Raw genomic sequence first — 17,288 nt, 5'->3', positions numbered from 1 at the left:
CCCTCATGGTGAGAGGCAGGGACACGGAGGACAGCTCCGTAGCGCCCCCTCATGGTGAGAGGCAGGGACACGGAGGACAGCTCAGTAGCGCCCCCTCATGGTGAGAAGAGGGGACACAGAAACAGCTCAGTAGCGCCCCCTCATGGTGAGAGGCAGGGACACGGAGGACAGCTCCGTAGCGCCCCCTCATGGTGAGAGGCAGGGACACGGAGGACAGCTCAGTAGCGCCCCCTCATGGTGAGAGGAGGGGACACAGAAACAGCTCAGTAGCGCCCCCTCATGGTGAGAGGAGGGGACACAGAAACAGCTCAGTAGCGCCCCCTCATGGTGAGAGGAGGGGACACAGAAACAGCTCAGTAGCGCCCCCTCATGGTGAGAGGCAGGGACACGGAGGACAGCTCAGTAGCGCCCCCTCATGGTGAGAGGAGGGGACACAGAAACAGCTCAGTAGCGCCCCCTCATGGTGAGAGGAGGGGACACAGAAACAGCTCAGTAGCGCCCCCTCATGGTGAGAGGAGGGGACACAGAAACAGCTCAGTAGCGCCCCCTCATGGTGAGAGGAGGGGACACAGAAACAGCTCAGTAGCGCCCTCTCATGGTGAGAGGCAGGGACACGGAAGACAGCTCAGTAGCGCCCCCTCATGGTGAGAGGCAGGGACATGGAGGACAGCTCAGTAGCGCCCCCTCATGGTGAGAGGCAGGGACACAAAGGACAGCTCAGTAGCGCCCCCTCATGGTGAGAGGCAGGGGACACAGAAACAGCTCAGTAGCGCCCCCTCATGGTGAGAGGCAGGGACACGGAGGACAGCTCAGTAGCGCCCCCTCATGGTGAGAGGCAGGGACACGGAGGACAGCTCAGTAGCGCCCCCTCATGGTGAGAGGCAGGGACACGGAGGACAGCTCAGTAGCGCCCCCTCATGGTGAGAGGCAGGGACACGGAGGACAGCTCAGTAGCGCCCTCTCATGGTGAGAGGCAGGGACACGGAGGACAGCTCAGTAGCGCCCCCTCATGGTGAGAGGCAGGGACACGGAGGACAACTCAGTAGCGCCCCCTCATGGTAAGAGGAGGGGACACAGAAACAGCTCAGTAGCGCCCCCTCATGGTGAGAGGCAGGGACACGGAGGACAGCTCAGTAGCGCCCCCTCATGGTGAGAGGCAGGGACACGGAGGACAGCTCAGTAGCGCCCCCTCATGGTGAGAGGCAGGGACACGGAGGACAGCTCAGTAGCGCCCCCTCATGGTGAGAGGCAGGGACACGGAAGACAGCTCAGTAGCGCCCCCTCATGGTGAGAGGCGGGGACACGGAAGACAGCTCAGTAGCGCCCCCTCATGGTGAGAGGCAGGGACACGGAGGACAACGAGGACACCTCCCAGTAGAGCGAGCGCGACAGGAAGAGCTGGTAGAGCGTTACCATGGAGATGGACTGACACAGGATCACCCCAATGGTCACCACCTGGGGGGGAGGGGGGAGAGAGGGAGGGGGGGGGGGTATGGGGAGAGGGAGGGGGGGAGAGAGAGAGAGAGGGAGAGGGAGAGAGATCAGATCAAAACACACACACACACACACACACACACACACACACACACACACACACACACACACACACACACACACACACACACACACACACACACACACACACACACACACACACACACACACACACACACACACACAGCTTCAGATAACATCATCTTTGCTAACCCAAACAACGTCTGTGTTGAGCACATCCAAATGCCTCCGGTTAAACCAACAAAAGGCGTGCGTGCGTGTGTGCGTGCGTGCTTTGTGTGGCGTGTGTGTGTGTGTGTGTGTGTGTGTGTGTGTGTGCGCGTGCGTGCACTAACCTTCATCCTCTGGTGCTCGTTGAAGATGACAGAGATGAACATCAGGACAGGATGACAGAGGAACCACAGGAAGCAGCCCTATTGGTCAGAGACACGTCATGTGAGTACAGGAAGCAGCCCTATTGGTCAGAGACACGTCATGTGACCTGTGTAGCGTTAGTCAGATCCGTCTAATAGAAGAGTTGTGACATTGAGGGGGCAGAAACCGAGTGCTCGAGCACCGTTCATGCAGCCTGAACTGAGACAAGCTGGAGTTGGAAATACATTGTTTTCAATGAGGGCGGCGCAAATAGCACCACTTTTAGGCATGTCTGCAACATGACAACTGTTTTAAAGTATTGCACAGTAACAACTAAAGTCTCTGTAATGTTTTATGTTGTCCGATTACTACAAAACAATCTAAAATAAAGGGACTTAAGATCATTATAGCTGGGCTGTTGCCTAGCCTCAGTACCAGGCTTACTTATCTGCGAAAAGAAAAGCCCGGTCACAACGTAAGGCAGAGAAGCATAAAAGTAAAGCCTGGTCACAACGTAAGGCAGAGAAGCATAAAAGAAAAGCCTGGTCACAACGTAAGGCAGAGAAGCATAAAGAAAAGCCCGGTCACAACGTAAGGCAGAGAAGCATAAAAGTAAAGCCTGGTCACAACGTAAGGCAGAGAAGCATAAAAGAAAAGCCTGGTCACAACGTAAGGCAGAGAAGCATAAAGAAAAGCCTGGTCACAACGTAAGGCAGAGAAGCATAAAGTAAAGCCTGGTCACAACGTAAGGCAGAGAAGCTAAAAGAAAAGCCTGGTCACAACGTAAGGCAGAGAAGCATAAAGTAAAGCCTGGTCACAACGTAAGGCAGAGAAGCATAAAGTAAAGCCTGGTCACAACTTAAGGCAGAGAAGCATAAAGTAAAGCCTGGTCACAACGTAAGGCAAAGAAGCATAAAGAAAAGCCTGGTCACAACGTAAGGCAGAGAAGCATAAAGTAAAGCCTGGTCACAACGTAAGGCAGAGAAGCATAAAGTAAAGCCTGGTCACAACGTAAGGCAGAGAAGCATAAAGAAAAGCCTGGTCACAACGTAAGGCAGAGAAGCATAAAGTAAAGCCTGGTCACAACGTAAGGCAGAGAAGCATAAAGTAAAGCCTGGTCACAACGTAAGGCAGAGAAGCATAAAGTAAAGCCTGGTCACAACGTAAGGCAGAGAAGCATAAAGTAAAGCCTGGTCACAACGTAAGGCAGAGAAGCATAAAGTAAAGGCTGGTCACAACGTAAGGCAGAGAAGCATAAAGTAAAGCCTGGTCACAACGTAAGGCAGAGAAGCATAAAGTAAAGCCTGGTCACAACGTAAGGCAGAGAAGCATAAAGTAAAGGCTGGTCACAACGTAAGGCAGAGAAGCATAAAGTAAAGCCCGGTCACAACGTAAGGCAGAGAAGCTATCGGCGGATGACCGGATGTATCGTCCGGAACATCCGTCAGATGTATTTCCCCCGGATACGATATTTTCCCGACCAATCACAAACACTTGTTTCATTTGCGGAGAATGTAAACTGATTTGTAAAGCATCAACGTCATTCCTCAAGTCCCGCAACTTCCGCCCAAACAAATGATAGCCTCTACAGCGTCGGTCTTGCCCAGGGTGGCTGTTGCCCTGTGAGTCCAGTGCATTGTTGCCTACTTCCGGTCGATGTGAGTGGTTGTTTCCCAGCATGCACGGCGAGGCGCAGCGAGGCGTGGCCGCATACCACAGAGTATAAATAAGGATAGAGACTGAACTGGTGCGAAGCTCTGCCCCCCCCTCCCCCTGCTATTCATGTCAGTGGAAGTTGCTCAGTGGCGTTTTGAAGCCCCCGGAAGGACCGTCTACTTCCGCCTTTTTTCGATTTGGGCCCAAAATGCGGAAGTGCAAAGGCGCTCAACGTTAAAGCCCAGCTGCACGGGGTTTCCTCGTCATACTTCCACGGGTCCGCCTGCAGTCCCTCCTCTTACCACTAGGGCCCAGTGCTTCAACATTGGAGAGCTGGCCCCTTGCCGCATACCTTAGCGAAGCAGAGGTAGAAGTCCCTCTTCAGAGCGCTCCTCTCGGTGGTGGTGATCTGGTAGAGCACGGGGGCCAGCAGGAGGGCCAGGCCCACCCGGAGCACCATGAGAAGGACCCCCGCCATGGTGCGGAGGCCCCCGGGGACCCCCATGTGCTCCGAGCCCCCCCAGGACGAGTACTGCTCCCAGAGCAGGAGCGCCGCCTGAAAGCACACACGTACCGCACGCCACGCACGCACGCACGCACGCACGCACGCACGCACGCACACACACAGAGGCCACTTTTAGACTGCAACGGTCTCCACAGAAAATGTGCAAACACATAGCAGCAACATTTCCCACACACACCTTTACATAGATGTGCATTACCACAGGAGGAGTTACGTTGACGAGGGGGAGGAGTTACCTGTGCTAAGACTCCACCCACAGCCAGGGCGGTTGACGAGGGGGAGGGGTTACGTTGACGAGGGGGATGGGTTATGTTGATGAGGGGGAGGGGTTACGTTGACGAGGAGGAGGAGTTACCTGTGCTACGACTCTGCCCACAGCCAGGGCGGTTGACGAGGGGGAGGAGTTACCTGCGCTATGACTCCGCCCACAGCCAGGGCGTTTGACGAGGAGAGTTACCTGCGCTAGGACTCCGCCCACAGCCAGGGCGGTTGACGAGGGGGAGGGGTTACGTTGACGAGGGGGAGGAGTTACCTGCGCTAGGACTCCGCCCACAGCCAGGGCGGTTGACGAAGGGGAGGAGTCCCACTGCAGCGGTCTGGACTGAGGCTTCTTGCCGCGGCTCAGCGTCCAACCCACGCACAGACTGATGAGCATGTAGAGCATGGAACCCTGGGAAATGTAGTCACACACTGAGACAACACGCACGCATGCACGCACGCACGCACGCACACACGCACGCACACACACAGAGACTGATGAGCATGTAGAGCATGGAACCCTGGGAGATGTAGTCACACACTGAGACAACACGCGCACACACACACACACACACACACACACACACACACACACACACACACACACACACACACACACACACACACACACACACACTGATGAGCATGCGATAGAGAGAGGAGAGGAGAGGAGAGGAGAGGAGAGGAGAGGAGAGGAGAGGAGAGGAGAGGAGAGGAGAGGAGAGGAGAGGAGAGGAGAGGAGAGGGGAGGGGAGGGGAGGAGAGGAGAGGAGAGGAGAGGGGAGGGGAGGGGAGGGGAGGAGAGGAGAGGAGAGGCAGACATGGAGAGTATACGTACATTGAGCCAGACTCCCCAGCATTGGGAGGCCGACACCATCTCTGGAGTATCTGCAGAAATGAAGAAACACAAAGACAGCAGAGAAGAAGATGTTAATATTCCATTGTCTCTATATGCTTGACCACGTGTTCTTTTGGGAGGGTGAACATTGCTAGTATTTCAGTGGTTCTGAACCAGGGGTCCTTGAGGGGGTTCCAGGTGGTCCCCATGCAGCTAAATGATGGAGAGGTGGTAACCAGTGCTCCTTGAGGGGGTTCCAGGTGGTCCCCGTGCAGCTAAATGATGGAGAGGTGGTAACCAGTGGTCCTTGAGGGGGTTCCAGGTGGTCCCCATGCAGCTAAATGATGGAGAGGTGGTAACCAGTGGTCCTTGAGGGGGTTCCAGGTGGTCCCCATGCAGCTAAATGATGGAGAGGTGGTAACCAAAGGTTACATTATTGGTAAACATTGGCACTACTTAATTTACTAGAAGTCGACACAATTAGAGAATGTATAGAATAATTGTTATTTTGATCAACATTTGCCAATAGCATGGAATTGTGGACAACATCTTAGCCAACGATATCAAAAATGTCTTGGGTCTGAGAGGCTAAATGTCATCAAATGGTGGTCCGTGGCTCAAATGGGTCTGAGAGGCTAAATGTCATCAAATGGTGGTCCGTGGCTCAAATGGGTCTGAGAGGCTAAATGTCATCAGATGGTGGTCCGTGGCTCAAATGGGTCTGAGAGGCTAAATGTCATCAGATGGTGGTCCGTGGCTCAAATGGGTCTGAGAGGCTAAATGTCATCAGATGGTGGTCCGTGGCTCAAATGGGTCTGAGAGGCTAAATGTCATCAAATGGTGGTCCGTGGCTCAAATGGGTCCGAGAGGCAAAATGTCATCAAATGGTGGTCCGTGGCTCAAATGGGTCCGAGAGGCTAAATGTCATCAAATGGTGGTCCGTGGCTCAAATGGGTCTGAGAGGCTAAATGTCATCATGGTGGTCCGTGGCTCAAATGGGTCTGAGAGGCTAAATGTCATCATGGTGGTCCATGGCTCAAATGGGTCCGAGAGGCTAAATGTCATCAAATGGTGGTCCGTGGCTCAAATGGGTCTGAGAGGCTAAATGTCATCAAATGGTGGTCCGTGGCTCAAATGGGTCTGAGAGGCTAAATGTCATCAAACGGTGGTCCGTGGCTCAAATGGGTCTGAGAGGCTAAATGATGGTGGTCTGTGGCTCAAATGGGTCTGAGAGGCTAAATGTCATCAGATGGTGGTCCGTGGCTCAAATGGGTCTGAGAGGCTAAATGTCATCAAACGGTGGTCCGTGGCTCAAATGGGTCTGAGAGGCTAAATGTCATCATGGTGGTCCGTGGCTCAAATGGGTCTGAGAGGCTAAATGTCATCATGGTGGTCCGTGGCTCAAATGGGTCTGAGAGGCTAAATGTCATCATGGTGGTCCGTGGCTCAAATGGGTCTGAGAGGCTAAATGTCATCAAACGGTGGTCTGTGGCTCAAATGGGTCTGAGAGGCTAAATGTCATCAAACGGTGGTCCGTGGCTCAAATGGGTCTGAGAGGCTAAATGTCATCATGGTGGTCCATGGCTCAAATGGGTCTCAGAGGCTAAATGTCATCATGGTGGTCCGTGGCTCAAATGGGTCTGAGAGGCTAAATGTCATCAAACGGTGGTCTGTGGCTCAAATGGGTCTGAGAGGCTAAATGTCATCAAACGGTGGTCCGTGGCTCAAATGGGTCTGAGAGGCTAAATGTCATCAGATGGTGGTCCGTGGCTCAAATGGGTCTGAGAGGCTAAATGTCATCAAATGGTGGTCCGTGGCTCAAATGGGTCCGAGAGGCAAAATGTCATCAAATGGTGGTCCGTGGCTCAAATGGGTGCGAGAGGCTAAATGTCATCAAATGGTGGTCCGTGGCTCAAATGGGTCTGAGAGGCTAAATGTCATCATGGTGGTCCGTGGCTCAAATGGGTCTGAGAGGCTAAATGTCATCATGGTGGTCCATGGCTCAAATGGGTCCGAGAGGCTAAATGTCATCAAATGGTGGTCCGTGGCTCAAATGGGTCTGAGAGGCTAAATGTCATCAAATGGTGGTCCGTGGCTCAAATGGGTCTGAGAGGCTAAATGTCATCAAACGGTGGTCCGTGGCTCAAATGGGTCTGAGAGGCTAAATGATGGTGGTCTGTGGCTCAAATGGGTCTGAGAGGCTAAATGTCATCAGATGGTGGTCCGTGGCTCAAATGGGTCTGAGAGGCTAAATGTCATCAAACGGTGGTCCGTGGCTCAAATGGGTCTGAGAGGCTAAATGTCATCATGGTGGTCCGTGGCTCAAATGGGTCTGAGAGGCTAAATGTCATCATGGTGGTCCGTGGCTCAAATGGGTCTGAGAGGCTAAATGTCATCATGGTGGTCCGTGGCTCAAATGGGTCTGAGAGGCTAAATGTCATCATGGTGGTCCATGGCTCAAATGGGTCCGAGAGGCAAAATGTCATCAAATGGTGGTCCGTGGCTCAAATGGGTCCGAGAGGCTAAATGTCATCAAATGGTGGTCCGTGGCTCAAATGGGGCCTTGACATGACAAGGGTTGAAAACCAAAATTGAGAAGAGCAACTGAAGTGACTGAAGTTCCTATGGACTGTGCAGCTACTGCCACCTACTGGCCACAATACAAGCATGTAAACCAGTGGGTTTTCAATCCTTTTAGGCCAGTCAGTCTGAGATTTGACCCAAAATAAATCGTTCAAGGTTTTCATGATTCTGAAAAAGGTAGTCGACGGACATTTTTCGTCTTAGTTTTAGTCGACGAAAACAACATTGGCTTAGATTAACTGTCCTATTTGGCATTTGAGTCAGAGCCATCTAATAGAAGAGTTAGGACATTGAGGGGGCAGAAACTGAGCGCTCGAGCGCTGTTCATGCAGCCTGAACTGAGACAAGCTGGAGTTGGAAATACATTGTTTTCAACGAGGGTCGGCGCAAATAAGAGCTATTTTAAGCATGTGTGCAACATGACAACTGTTTTAAAGTATCGTACAGTGACAACTAAAGTCTCTGTAATGTTTATGTTGTACTATTACTACAAAACAATCTAAAATAAAGGGATTTCAGATCATTAAAGCTGGGCTGTTGCCGCCTGGGTCCAATGCATTTCTGCCTACTTCCGGTCCAGGACTTGTCCCAGTTGGTTGTCCCCATTCTCAATAGAAGTCTATGTAGGAGAGCCTCCATTGGACTGAAGCCAATAGAAGTCTATGTAGGAGAGCCTCCATTGGACTGAAGCCAATAGAAGTCTATGTAGGAGAGTCTCCATTGGACTGAAGCCAATAGAAGTCTATGTAGGAGAGCCTCCATTGGACTGAAGCCCCATGATAGTGAACGCAGTTTGCGTAACTCTGTCTCTATCTAAGGCTCTGATTTGAGCCGCGGACCACCATGTGATGTAGCCTTCCCGTCCTGATTGGGTTAAAGATAAGAGCGTGAGTACCTGGCCAGGTGTGCGTAGCTGCAGAGGGCGTGGCCTATCTGCAGAGCCAGGGCATTGGACAGCACCTTGAGCACAGAGTGCATGGGCCCGCCCTTCTTCAGGGCGTGGCACAGCGGCTGCACGTAGACACACGACGCCACAAAGTACGCCAGGACCAGCACGAAGTAGAAGGTATGGAGGCCTGGTGGGGGGGGAGGGGGAGGGGGAGAGAGAGATCAAAACACACACAGCTTCAGATAACATCATCTTTGCTAACCCAAACAACGTCTGTGTTGAGAACATCAAAGTGCCTTCGGTTGAACCAACAAAAAGTGTGTGCGTGTGTCTGAATCTAGACCTCAATCTTTCTTTTTTTTTTGCATGGTTTCCTCCGCCTTCGGTGTGTGTGTATGGGTGAATGTAATGCACAATAGAGCGCCAAAGTCCTGGCGTCACTCGCTCATCCCCTGGTTCTGCCTGGTTCACGGAAGTAATTTCTCTATGGAGATTAACATGGGCTCATCTTAAAGTTGTTTCATATAAGCACTGTGGTCCAAAACAAAACAAGCTGTCTCGCCGTTATTGTCAGGGAGGTGTCTCTGTGTCGTTATATTGTCAGGGAGGTGTCTCTGTATCGTTATATTGTCAGGGAGGTGTCTCTGTATCGTTATATTGTCAGGGAGGTGTCTCTGTATCGTTATATTGTCAGGGAGGTGTCTCTGTATCGTTATATTGTCAGGGAGGTGTCTCTGTATCGTTATATTGTCAGGGAGGTGTCTCTGTGTCGTTATGTTGTCAGGGAGGTGTCTCTGTATCGTTATATTGTCAGGGAGGTGTCTCTGTGTCGTTATATTGTCAGGGAGGTGTCTCTGTGCCGTTATATTGCCAGGGAGGTGTCTCTGTATCGTTATATTGTCAGGGAGGTGTCTCTGTATCGTTATATTGCCAGGGAGGTGTCTCTGTGCCGTTATATTGCCAGGGAGGTGTCTCTGTATCGTTTACGACCGTCAGTCACTCATATATGATACAGTGTTTTTCTAGCGAAAATGTAACTAATTCAGTAGCAGTAACAATAGTGTTTTCTCTCAGTCAGTTGATTCTTCATATCCATATGAGTGAAGCGGCCTGGGTGACATGTTTATTTTTCAAACACAGTTCTTATATGAGGCGGGGGGGGGGGGGGGGGGGGGTGTTCTGATTGGCCGCTGACCTGCCTCCTCTGCACTAAAGTGATCCAGCGGGTTTCCTGCTGAGTCGGCGTTCAGCGCCACAACGGTGAATCTGAGATCAGACTGAGAGAGAGACACCTCGCCTTCCTATGGAGAGAGAGAGAAAGAGAGAGAGAGAGAGAGAGAGAGAGAGAGAGAGAGAGAGAGAGAGAGAGAGAGAGAAGAGAGAGAGAGAGAGAGAGAGAGAGAGAGAGAGAGAGAGAGAGAGATGACAGGGAAGATCAGATCGCTCTCTGAAAAAGTACCAGCAGTGACAGACAAAAATGAGTAAAAAAATTACAAAAAAGTACAAAAAAAGAAATAGTACTAAAAATAAAATGTAATAAAATGTAATAAAATTTAATCAAATGTAATAAAATGTAATTTAAATAAATAAATAAAAGACAAATAAAAGTACCAGCAGTGACAGAGACAATAATGTAAGACAAAGTTCACCCAAAAATCACACTTGAAGGGAGGAGCGCCCCCTGTGTTCCAAGTGGCCACATGACCACTTATTATACATAGTCATTTAGTGCAACCGAGGGTCGCGACCCCCTGAGGGGTTGCCAAATTATTTTGGGGGGTCCCCAAATTATTTTAAAAAACATAACCTTTTTTTTCTTCTTTTTTTTAACTTAATGGCTGGAAAATGGAAATGAAGAGTTTACATAAATAAGTAAGTAGCCTTGCCGAGCCATGAGGCCCATAGGGCAGGAGCCTATCTCCTGTTTCTGTAGCGTGAGGCAGCTTGATGTACAAGTACACCCCCTGGACATGACGCTAGCATGTCGCAGGGACTTCAAACCAACCCTTGATGCTGAGTGTCAAGCAGGGAGGCACTGGGTCCCATTTTTAGAGTCTTTGGTATGACCCGGCCGGGGATTGAACCCCGACCTCCCAGTCTCAGGGCAGACACTCTAACCACAAGGCCACTGAGCTGGCCTGGGGGGTCCCAAATTATTTTAAAAAACGCAATTTTTTTTTTTTTTTTTGCGACTTAATGGCTGGAAAATGGAAATGAAGAGTTTACATAGTACATGCATAAACTTTCCTAATGATTATATCTGGTTTCAGTATTCATGTGATATATTTTCTCTTAAGGTTATTTTTGCAGTCAGTTTCTATTGGGGACTAAACACACATTCTAAAACGGTTAGTCCCAATACTTGATTCTGATTGGCTGGTTATCGTCACGTGACCGTTGTAAATTTCACAGATAACCCACACCTTCAATCACTTTATATCATTCGCAGCTGATTTCGCATCTCTGTAGCTGTACTGGGGAAGGGGAGCGCTTGATTGCCTTACAAACCCATGCCGTGCGGGCGTCTAAGCACCGTCCGGCTCATATGACTGTGAATGTGTGGCTCCAGGCAGCCCCGTAAAGACATCAAGCGCTATTCTCCCGTCACATAGTCTACTTGCCGAGCAAAACAAGGAAGTGATGTGGCTCGCTCTGGTGGCGCAAAGCGTAGCTACTTTTGTGAATTTAATAGTTTTATTAGGTTAATATTGCTATATGTTTGTAACCGTTTTAGAAAAGCAATAAGCCACTCGAGGCCCCAGCTTACCGGGAATTTTACAATGGCTGAGAGGTAGAAGACCCTCCGCTGCGCGTCGGGTCTGCCTACACCTCCCAGCCATTGTAAAATACCCGGTAACCTGAGACCTCTCGTGGCATATTGCTTAATTAACCCATTCTGAGCGGGAATCCCTTTTGGTGTTTTAACTAAGCATTATGTTATACTTTAGCTATTGAAAAATAGCAGATCTACAAGCTCATACAAGCTCACGAGCTTGTAGGTCTGCTATTTTAGAAAAATCGTAAAAATGCGGCGCAAATCTTTGAATATATATTCTTTCAGAGCGAACGTTTTTTTTTATTTCGACGTCAGGCCTAAATGGGTTAAGTCCCATAGACCTATAGTAAATAGTAATAGTAATTACCTGACATGTGTATCTGTCCACATATACAGCCTGCCAGGCCGTGGGAGAATACTGCCGAGGAATGCTCTGGTTGTTTTCCTCCTCACTGAGAGAAACTGACAGAGGAGAGGAGAGGAGAGGAGAGGAGAGGAGAGGAGAGGAGAGGAGAGGAGAACATCATTTACTATTCGGTCACATGTTCCATATACTGTTTTTTTGCTACTGGGCTTTGCAAACGTGAAGCGAGGAACGCAGGCGTTGTCCAGGTCTGCTCTAGAGCGGCGCAACAACGCAAGCGTAAAAAAAAATCACACCCGTGTGAACTGAGTGGTGTAAGGTCTTATATAGCCTGATCAGCTCTGATCTGACATAATGTCTGACGTAATGAAATCACACCCGGGTGAACTGAGTGGTGTAAGGTCTTATATAGCCTGATCAGCTGTGGTCTGACGTAATGTCTGACGTAATGAAATCACACCCGGGTGAACTGGGTGACCGTAGCAACCATGCTCATTTTTTGCGAACAGACAGACAGACAGACACGTAAACTAACAAAGCCAGTTGTAGGAGTGGTTTTTCACCACTCAAAAAAGCTAAACAGAATCCAGGTCTGGTGAGTCGCGGGGCGCAACAAATTCACGGGACCGCGCGCAAGTAAATACATCGCACCGCAACTTCTCCGAGCAGAAACGCAGGTCTCATTGAAAATGAACTATAGGCGCATTTTATTATCGCTCCCCGTTTGCAAGGCCCTTAAGGCAGAGATAAAAGTGCGTGTGTGCGTGTGTGCGTGCGTGTGTGTCGTACTGGTCAGCTGGGCCTTGGTCAGCCTCTCAGAGCAGCTCAGGTTGTCCAGGCCGTCGTCCATCATGTCAGCGTAGAGCAGCATCCTCGACTCCTTCTGCACGGCCAGGCGGGCGCTGTCCACGCTGACCACCAGCACACCGCTGGCCCCTAGTGGACACACAGAGACATGACAACATAATTACTTCTTCGTGTCAAGGACCCCCCATTTGAAAACATATGCCAGTGACGCCGATAAGGGAGGATTTTTACGGCTCTAGCAGTGATTCCGAAACATATTAATTTCAAGGACCCCCAGTTTCACACACATTAGTCTACGGACCTCGTGATTTAATAGCATTTCTATCTCTGGTAGACCAATTTATATTGTAAAACCACTGTTAATTTAACTCTGAAATGGACTCTGAACGGGTCCATTTGGTTCCATTTGTACACTCTCTGAGTTACAGACCCATAAGGGTCCATTTGGTTCCATTTGTACACTCTCTGAGTTACAGACCCATAAGGGTCCATTTGGTTCCATTTGTACACTCTCTGAGTTACAGACCCATAAGGGTCCATTTGAGTGTCCGTATTAGCACGGACTGCACTCAGCTGATTGGCTGAGCACGGAATGTGATGATGTGTATGATGATAGGAGCGCTGCTCACTTCACACAAGTGTGATTTTTTTTGAGTGGTACGACCACTCCTATAGACAGCTATGTGTGTCCCTGGCGGCTGGCTGTGTCTGAGCAAGTGTCACTGTTGCGCAGCTTAACACAAACATATTAACTGTATATATGATGATTTGGGGTGTGACAGTACAGTGCAGTACAGTACAGTACAGTACAATAAGTCGCTACTCACTACGGAATGGGAGGACACTCAATACAACCTGTGAGTCACACAAAAAGGCACCAGATGTCGTTCCTCCCAAGAGCGTACAAGCTTTATCAGAAGTAATAGAAACTTTTTTAGTGTTGTATTTGTATTTTTTTTTAATAGAGCGGTCCTCTTGTGTCTCTTGTCCCTCTTGTAAGAAACATCATAATTCATACTGTTAAGCAATGATGTTTTCAAATAAACTTGAACTTGAACAGTACAGTTCAGTACAGTACAGTACAGTACAGTACAGTACAGTACAGTGACCCCCTGGGGACTCCCACACGGTAACTCTGTCATTTCTCGACCTCTTCGGACGCGGGGTGGCTCGCCGGCACCGGGCCGGCACCCACACGGAGTTGCACCACTCACTTCACACGGGTGTGATTTTTTTAAGTTGTAGAGGACATGTTCCCTCCGTCCTCACCGAGATGAGCGTACATGTTGACAGGAGAGATAATCAGAGGAGCAGAGTTTGTACCACCATTATTAAGATAAGGACTGAAGTATGGATATACTGTAGTCTCTCAGTGAAGGAGCAGCCAGTGAAAGAGTAGAGGTGAACTCTGACTCCACATCATAATCCACAAACACTCCCACTTTCTGGACCTTCTCTCTTACAGGGAGGCGGACAGAAGGGTCAGCATGAGCCTTGTCATTTTCAAATTAGGGAGGGGCCTATGTAAGCGACTGCGGCAACCACACTTTGCAATTTTTTAAAAATTGCGATTTTTCTAGTTAATATTAATATTGATATTATTGTTATTGTTAATATTGTTATATTTAATATTTTAATAATAATAATACGTATTATTATTATTATTATTATTATTACCTTGGTACATGAAGGATGTGATGAACTGCCCATGGCTCTGTCTGGCCACTCGGCTGTTGAAAAGTCCACTCACAGTTTTGGCAGACGCCCCCTGGTGGCCGCCGAGCAGCAGCACAACCACATGAAGCAGCGGCAGCAGCAGCGCTGAGGAGGATGTTGTCAACAACATGGTTCAGTCACTCAATTCATCATGAACACAGCATCATCCGTTAATAAGGACATGAACACTACAGCGGTGCAGAGCGCAGGGCGGCGGCGTGCATCAGTTAAAATGATGATATGAGTACAGTTCTCTGTGAATCTCTCTTTCTCTCTCTCTCTCTGGATCAGTAAGGTTGCCAGATGTTGCGAGAGAAACAAGCCAAACAGCTCTATGAAAACAACAAACCCAAACAGAAGCGTTTTTCATGTCAAGGACCCCCAAATTGACACTAATTACTAGCTAATTAGCCCCGCTGACCCCCATTTGAAAAGATATGCCAGGGACCCCCATACGAGAAGATTTGTACGGCTCTAGCAGTGATTCTCAACCCGTTTAATTCCAAGGACCCCCCAGTTTGACATGCATTAGTCTACGGACCCCCATTTAATGGCATTTCTATCTCTGTGACCCCCAATTTATATTGTAAAATCAATGTTAATTTAGCTCTGAGAGTGTACAGATGGAACCAAATGTTTAGTTCCATTTGTACACTCTCAGAGTTACAGAACCATAAGTTGGTTCCAAACTATCATTTAGCTGCCTGGGGACCCCCTGGAACTCTCTCAAGGACCCCTGGGGGAACCACCACTGTAGTCTGCCTGGGGACCCCCTGGAACTCTCTCAAGGACCCCTGGGGGAACCACCACTGTAGTCTGCCTGGGGACCCCCTGGAACTCTCTCAAGGACCCCTGGGGGAACCACCACTGTAGTATAGACCATATGATATCCAGCACACTGACTTAATTTATTTGGCTATTTGAAAATAGCAGATCTGCTAGTTTCAACAACAACAACAATATCTGTGGGGGAAAAGAGGATTTGTGGAATTTGTTGTCATTTTAACTAAACTACATTTTAGAAACAAGACCAAATAAACAACTACACTTTAGAAACAAGGCCAAATAAACAACTACACTTTAGAAACAAGGCCAAATAAACAACTACACTTTAGAAACAAGACCAAATAAACAACTACACTTTAGAAACAAGGCCAAATAAACAACTACGCTTTAGAAACATGGCCAAATAAACAACTACACTTTAGAAACAAGACCAAATAAACAACTACACTTTAGAAACAAGGCCAAATAAACAACTACACTTTAGAAACAAGACCAAATAAACAACTACACTTTAGAAACAAGGCCAAATAAACAACTACACTTTAGAAACAAGACCAAATAAAGAACTACATTTTAGAAACAAGGCCAAATAAATAAATAAAGGCCAAACTACAATACTGTATATTTCCCCTTTTTACTTTCTTCAACTGACAACTAGTGTATATATGATGATTTACTTTTTTTCAAATAAGTGTTTTTATTTGTATGCCTTTAAATGTCTTGGTTCGTTTCCTGGTTTTACCCTCGTAGTAGATTTTGCATTTTCAATCAATCAATCAATCAATCAATCAATCAATCAATCAATCAATCAATCACTTTACAGAAAAACAAAAACATGCCCACAGTCACTTATAACAAGCAGACATGGCAACACTGGCTTGGACGCCGCGGAGCTTTGATTGACGTCAGCCCCGATCCAATGGGAGCCCCAGGCGCCTTTAGCGTCACGTGTGGCGACCAATCACGCGGCGGCCGGACGTCAGCTGGTGCAAGGTCCCGCCCCCCCTCTGGGTTTCATACGTGTCAACCTATCTGAGTGAGAACCCATCGGCAAAATAAAGGAGAAACAGCGCCCTCTTTAGCTTTGAATTCACAAGTTTGTTATGAACTGCCTATGATGAATGCAAATTGGATACAAAAATAATACAGAAATCAATGTTGGAATTAGTTGGATTTTAATACAGTTTTCAAATCAAGGACCCCTAAATCGACATATATTAGCCTGCGGACCCCCATTTGAAAAGATGCCTGCAGGGACCCCCATAAGAGATTTTTTTTGTACGGTTCTAGCAGTGGTTCTCAACCATTTTCATTTGAAGGACCCCCAGCTTAACATGCATTAGGCTACGGACCCCCCCTCCCGCCCCCCATTTCATGGCATTTTTATCTCTGGGACCCCCAATTTATATTGTAAAATCAATATTAATTTAACTCTGAGTGTACCAAATGTACATTTGTTACACTCTCAGAGTTACAGACCCATAAGGGTCCATTTGGTTCCAGACTATATCATTTAGCTGGGGACCCCCTGGAACTCCCTCAAGGACCCCTGGGGGTCCCCGGACCCCACTTTGGGAACCACTGACAGACAATTAGACATGAACTGTCTATGACTGCAAATTGGATAAATGTAGAAATTAAAGTATACAGTTAGTTGGATAAACCAGATGGATTTGTCATAGAGGTCTTTAAATAAATACCTTTTAAACGACAACGGTAGCCAACAAATCCTAGAGTAATATAAAATAATGTGCTATTTCTTTTCTTCTTTTTTTTTTCTCTTATATTTTTTTTCCAAATAGGCCTATTTGAAATTCTGAAATGGGACATTATGCATAATGAGTGCTTTCTGCTGTTGGTACTTTAAGTACATGTTGATGATAATACTGTTCTACTTTTATTTCTATTACTTTTATCAATCAATCAATCAATCAATCAATGGACAAATGGCTTTTTATCCAACAGTCTCCCTTCTTGTACAGTGTGTGGAGGTAATAATGAACCACAGGAGGGCGACACTGAGCCACAAACAGACAGAAACCAAACAACGGATCTACAAGCTCACAGCGGGTCGCGCGCGCCGCGCCTCGCGGGCTTGTAGATCGGCTATACTTTCGACAAAACTGCGCAGCCGCAGTACGTAGCCAGTACGTGTCAACGCTGCCTGCCGTACGTCGGCGCTGGACTGTCGTGAAGCAGGATATCCATCTGATGTGGACATGT

General features: G+C 48.3%; 1 protein-coding gene across 2 annotated transcripts; it reads right to left on the bottom strand.

Annotated features, from left to right (window-relative positions):
• Window positions 1–1,027: 1,027 nt before the first annotated feature.
• Window positions 1,028–14,558, bottom strand: gpr180 (G protein-coupled receptor 180). Of its 2 annotated transcripts, XM_079495045.1 has the most exons (10): window positions 14,241–14,558; window positions 12,546–12,692; window positions 11,760–11,854; window positions 9,812–9,917; window positions 8,623–8,803; window positions 5,145–5,194; window positions 4,581–4,738; window positions 3,878–4,081; window positions 1,851–1,928; window positions 1,030–1,455 (listed from the first exon to the last, which is right to left on the bottom strand). In XM_079495045.1, exons 1-10 carry the CDS (start codon window positions 14,407–14,409, stop codon window positions 1,315–1,317), a joined length of 1,329 nt encoding a protein of 442 aa, XP_079351171.1. In that variant the 5' UTR covers window positions 14,410–14,558; the 3' UTR covers window positions 1,030–1,314. The 2 variants fall into 2 exon arrangements, with proteins under 2 accessions (XP_079351172.1, XP_079351171.1); XM_079495046.1 differs by lacking the exon at window positions 1,851–1,928 and having other exon boundaries at window positions 1,028–1,455.
• Window positions 14,559–17,288: the final 2,730 nt, after the last annotated feature.

This window comes from Electrona antarctica (assembly GCF_951216825.1).
Source record: "Electrona antarctica genome assembly, chromosome: 24".
In the NCBI taxonomy this organism is placed as follows: domain Eukaryota; kingdom Metazoa; phylum Chordata; class Actinopteri; order Myctophiformes; family Myctophidae; genus Electrona; species Electrona antarctica.
Note: the sequence above shows the minus strand (reverse complement) of the source record. Positions and strands in the feature narration are given on the sequence as shown.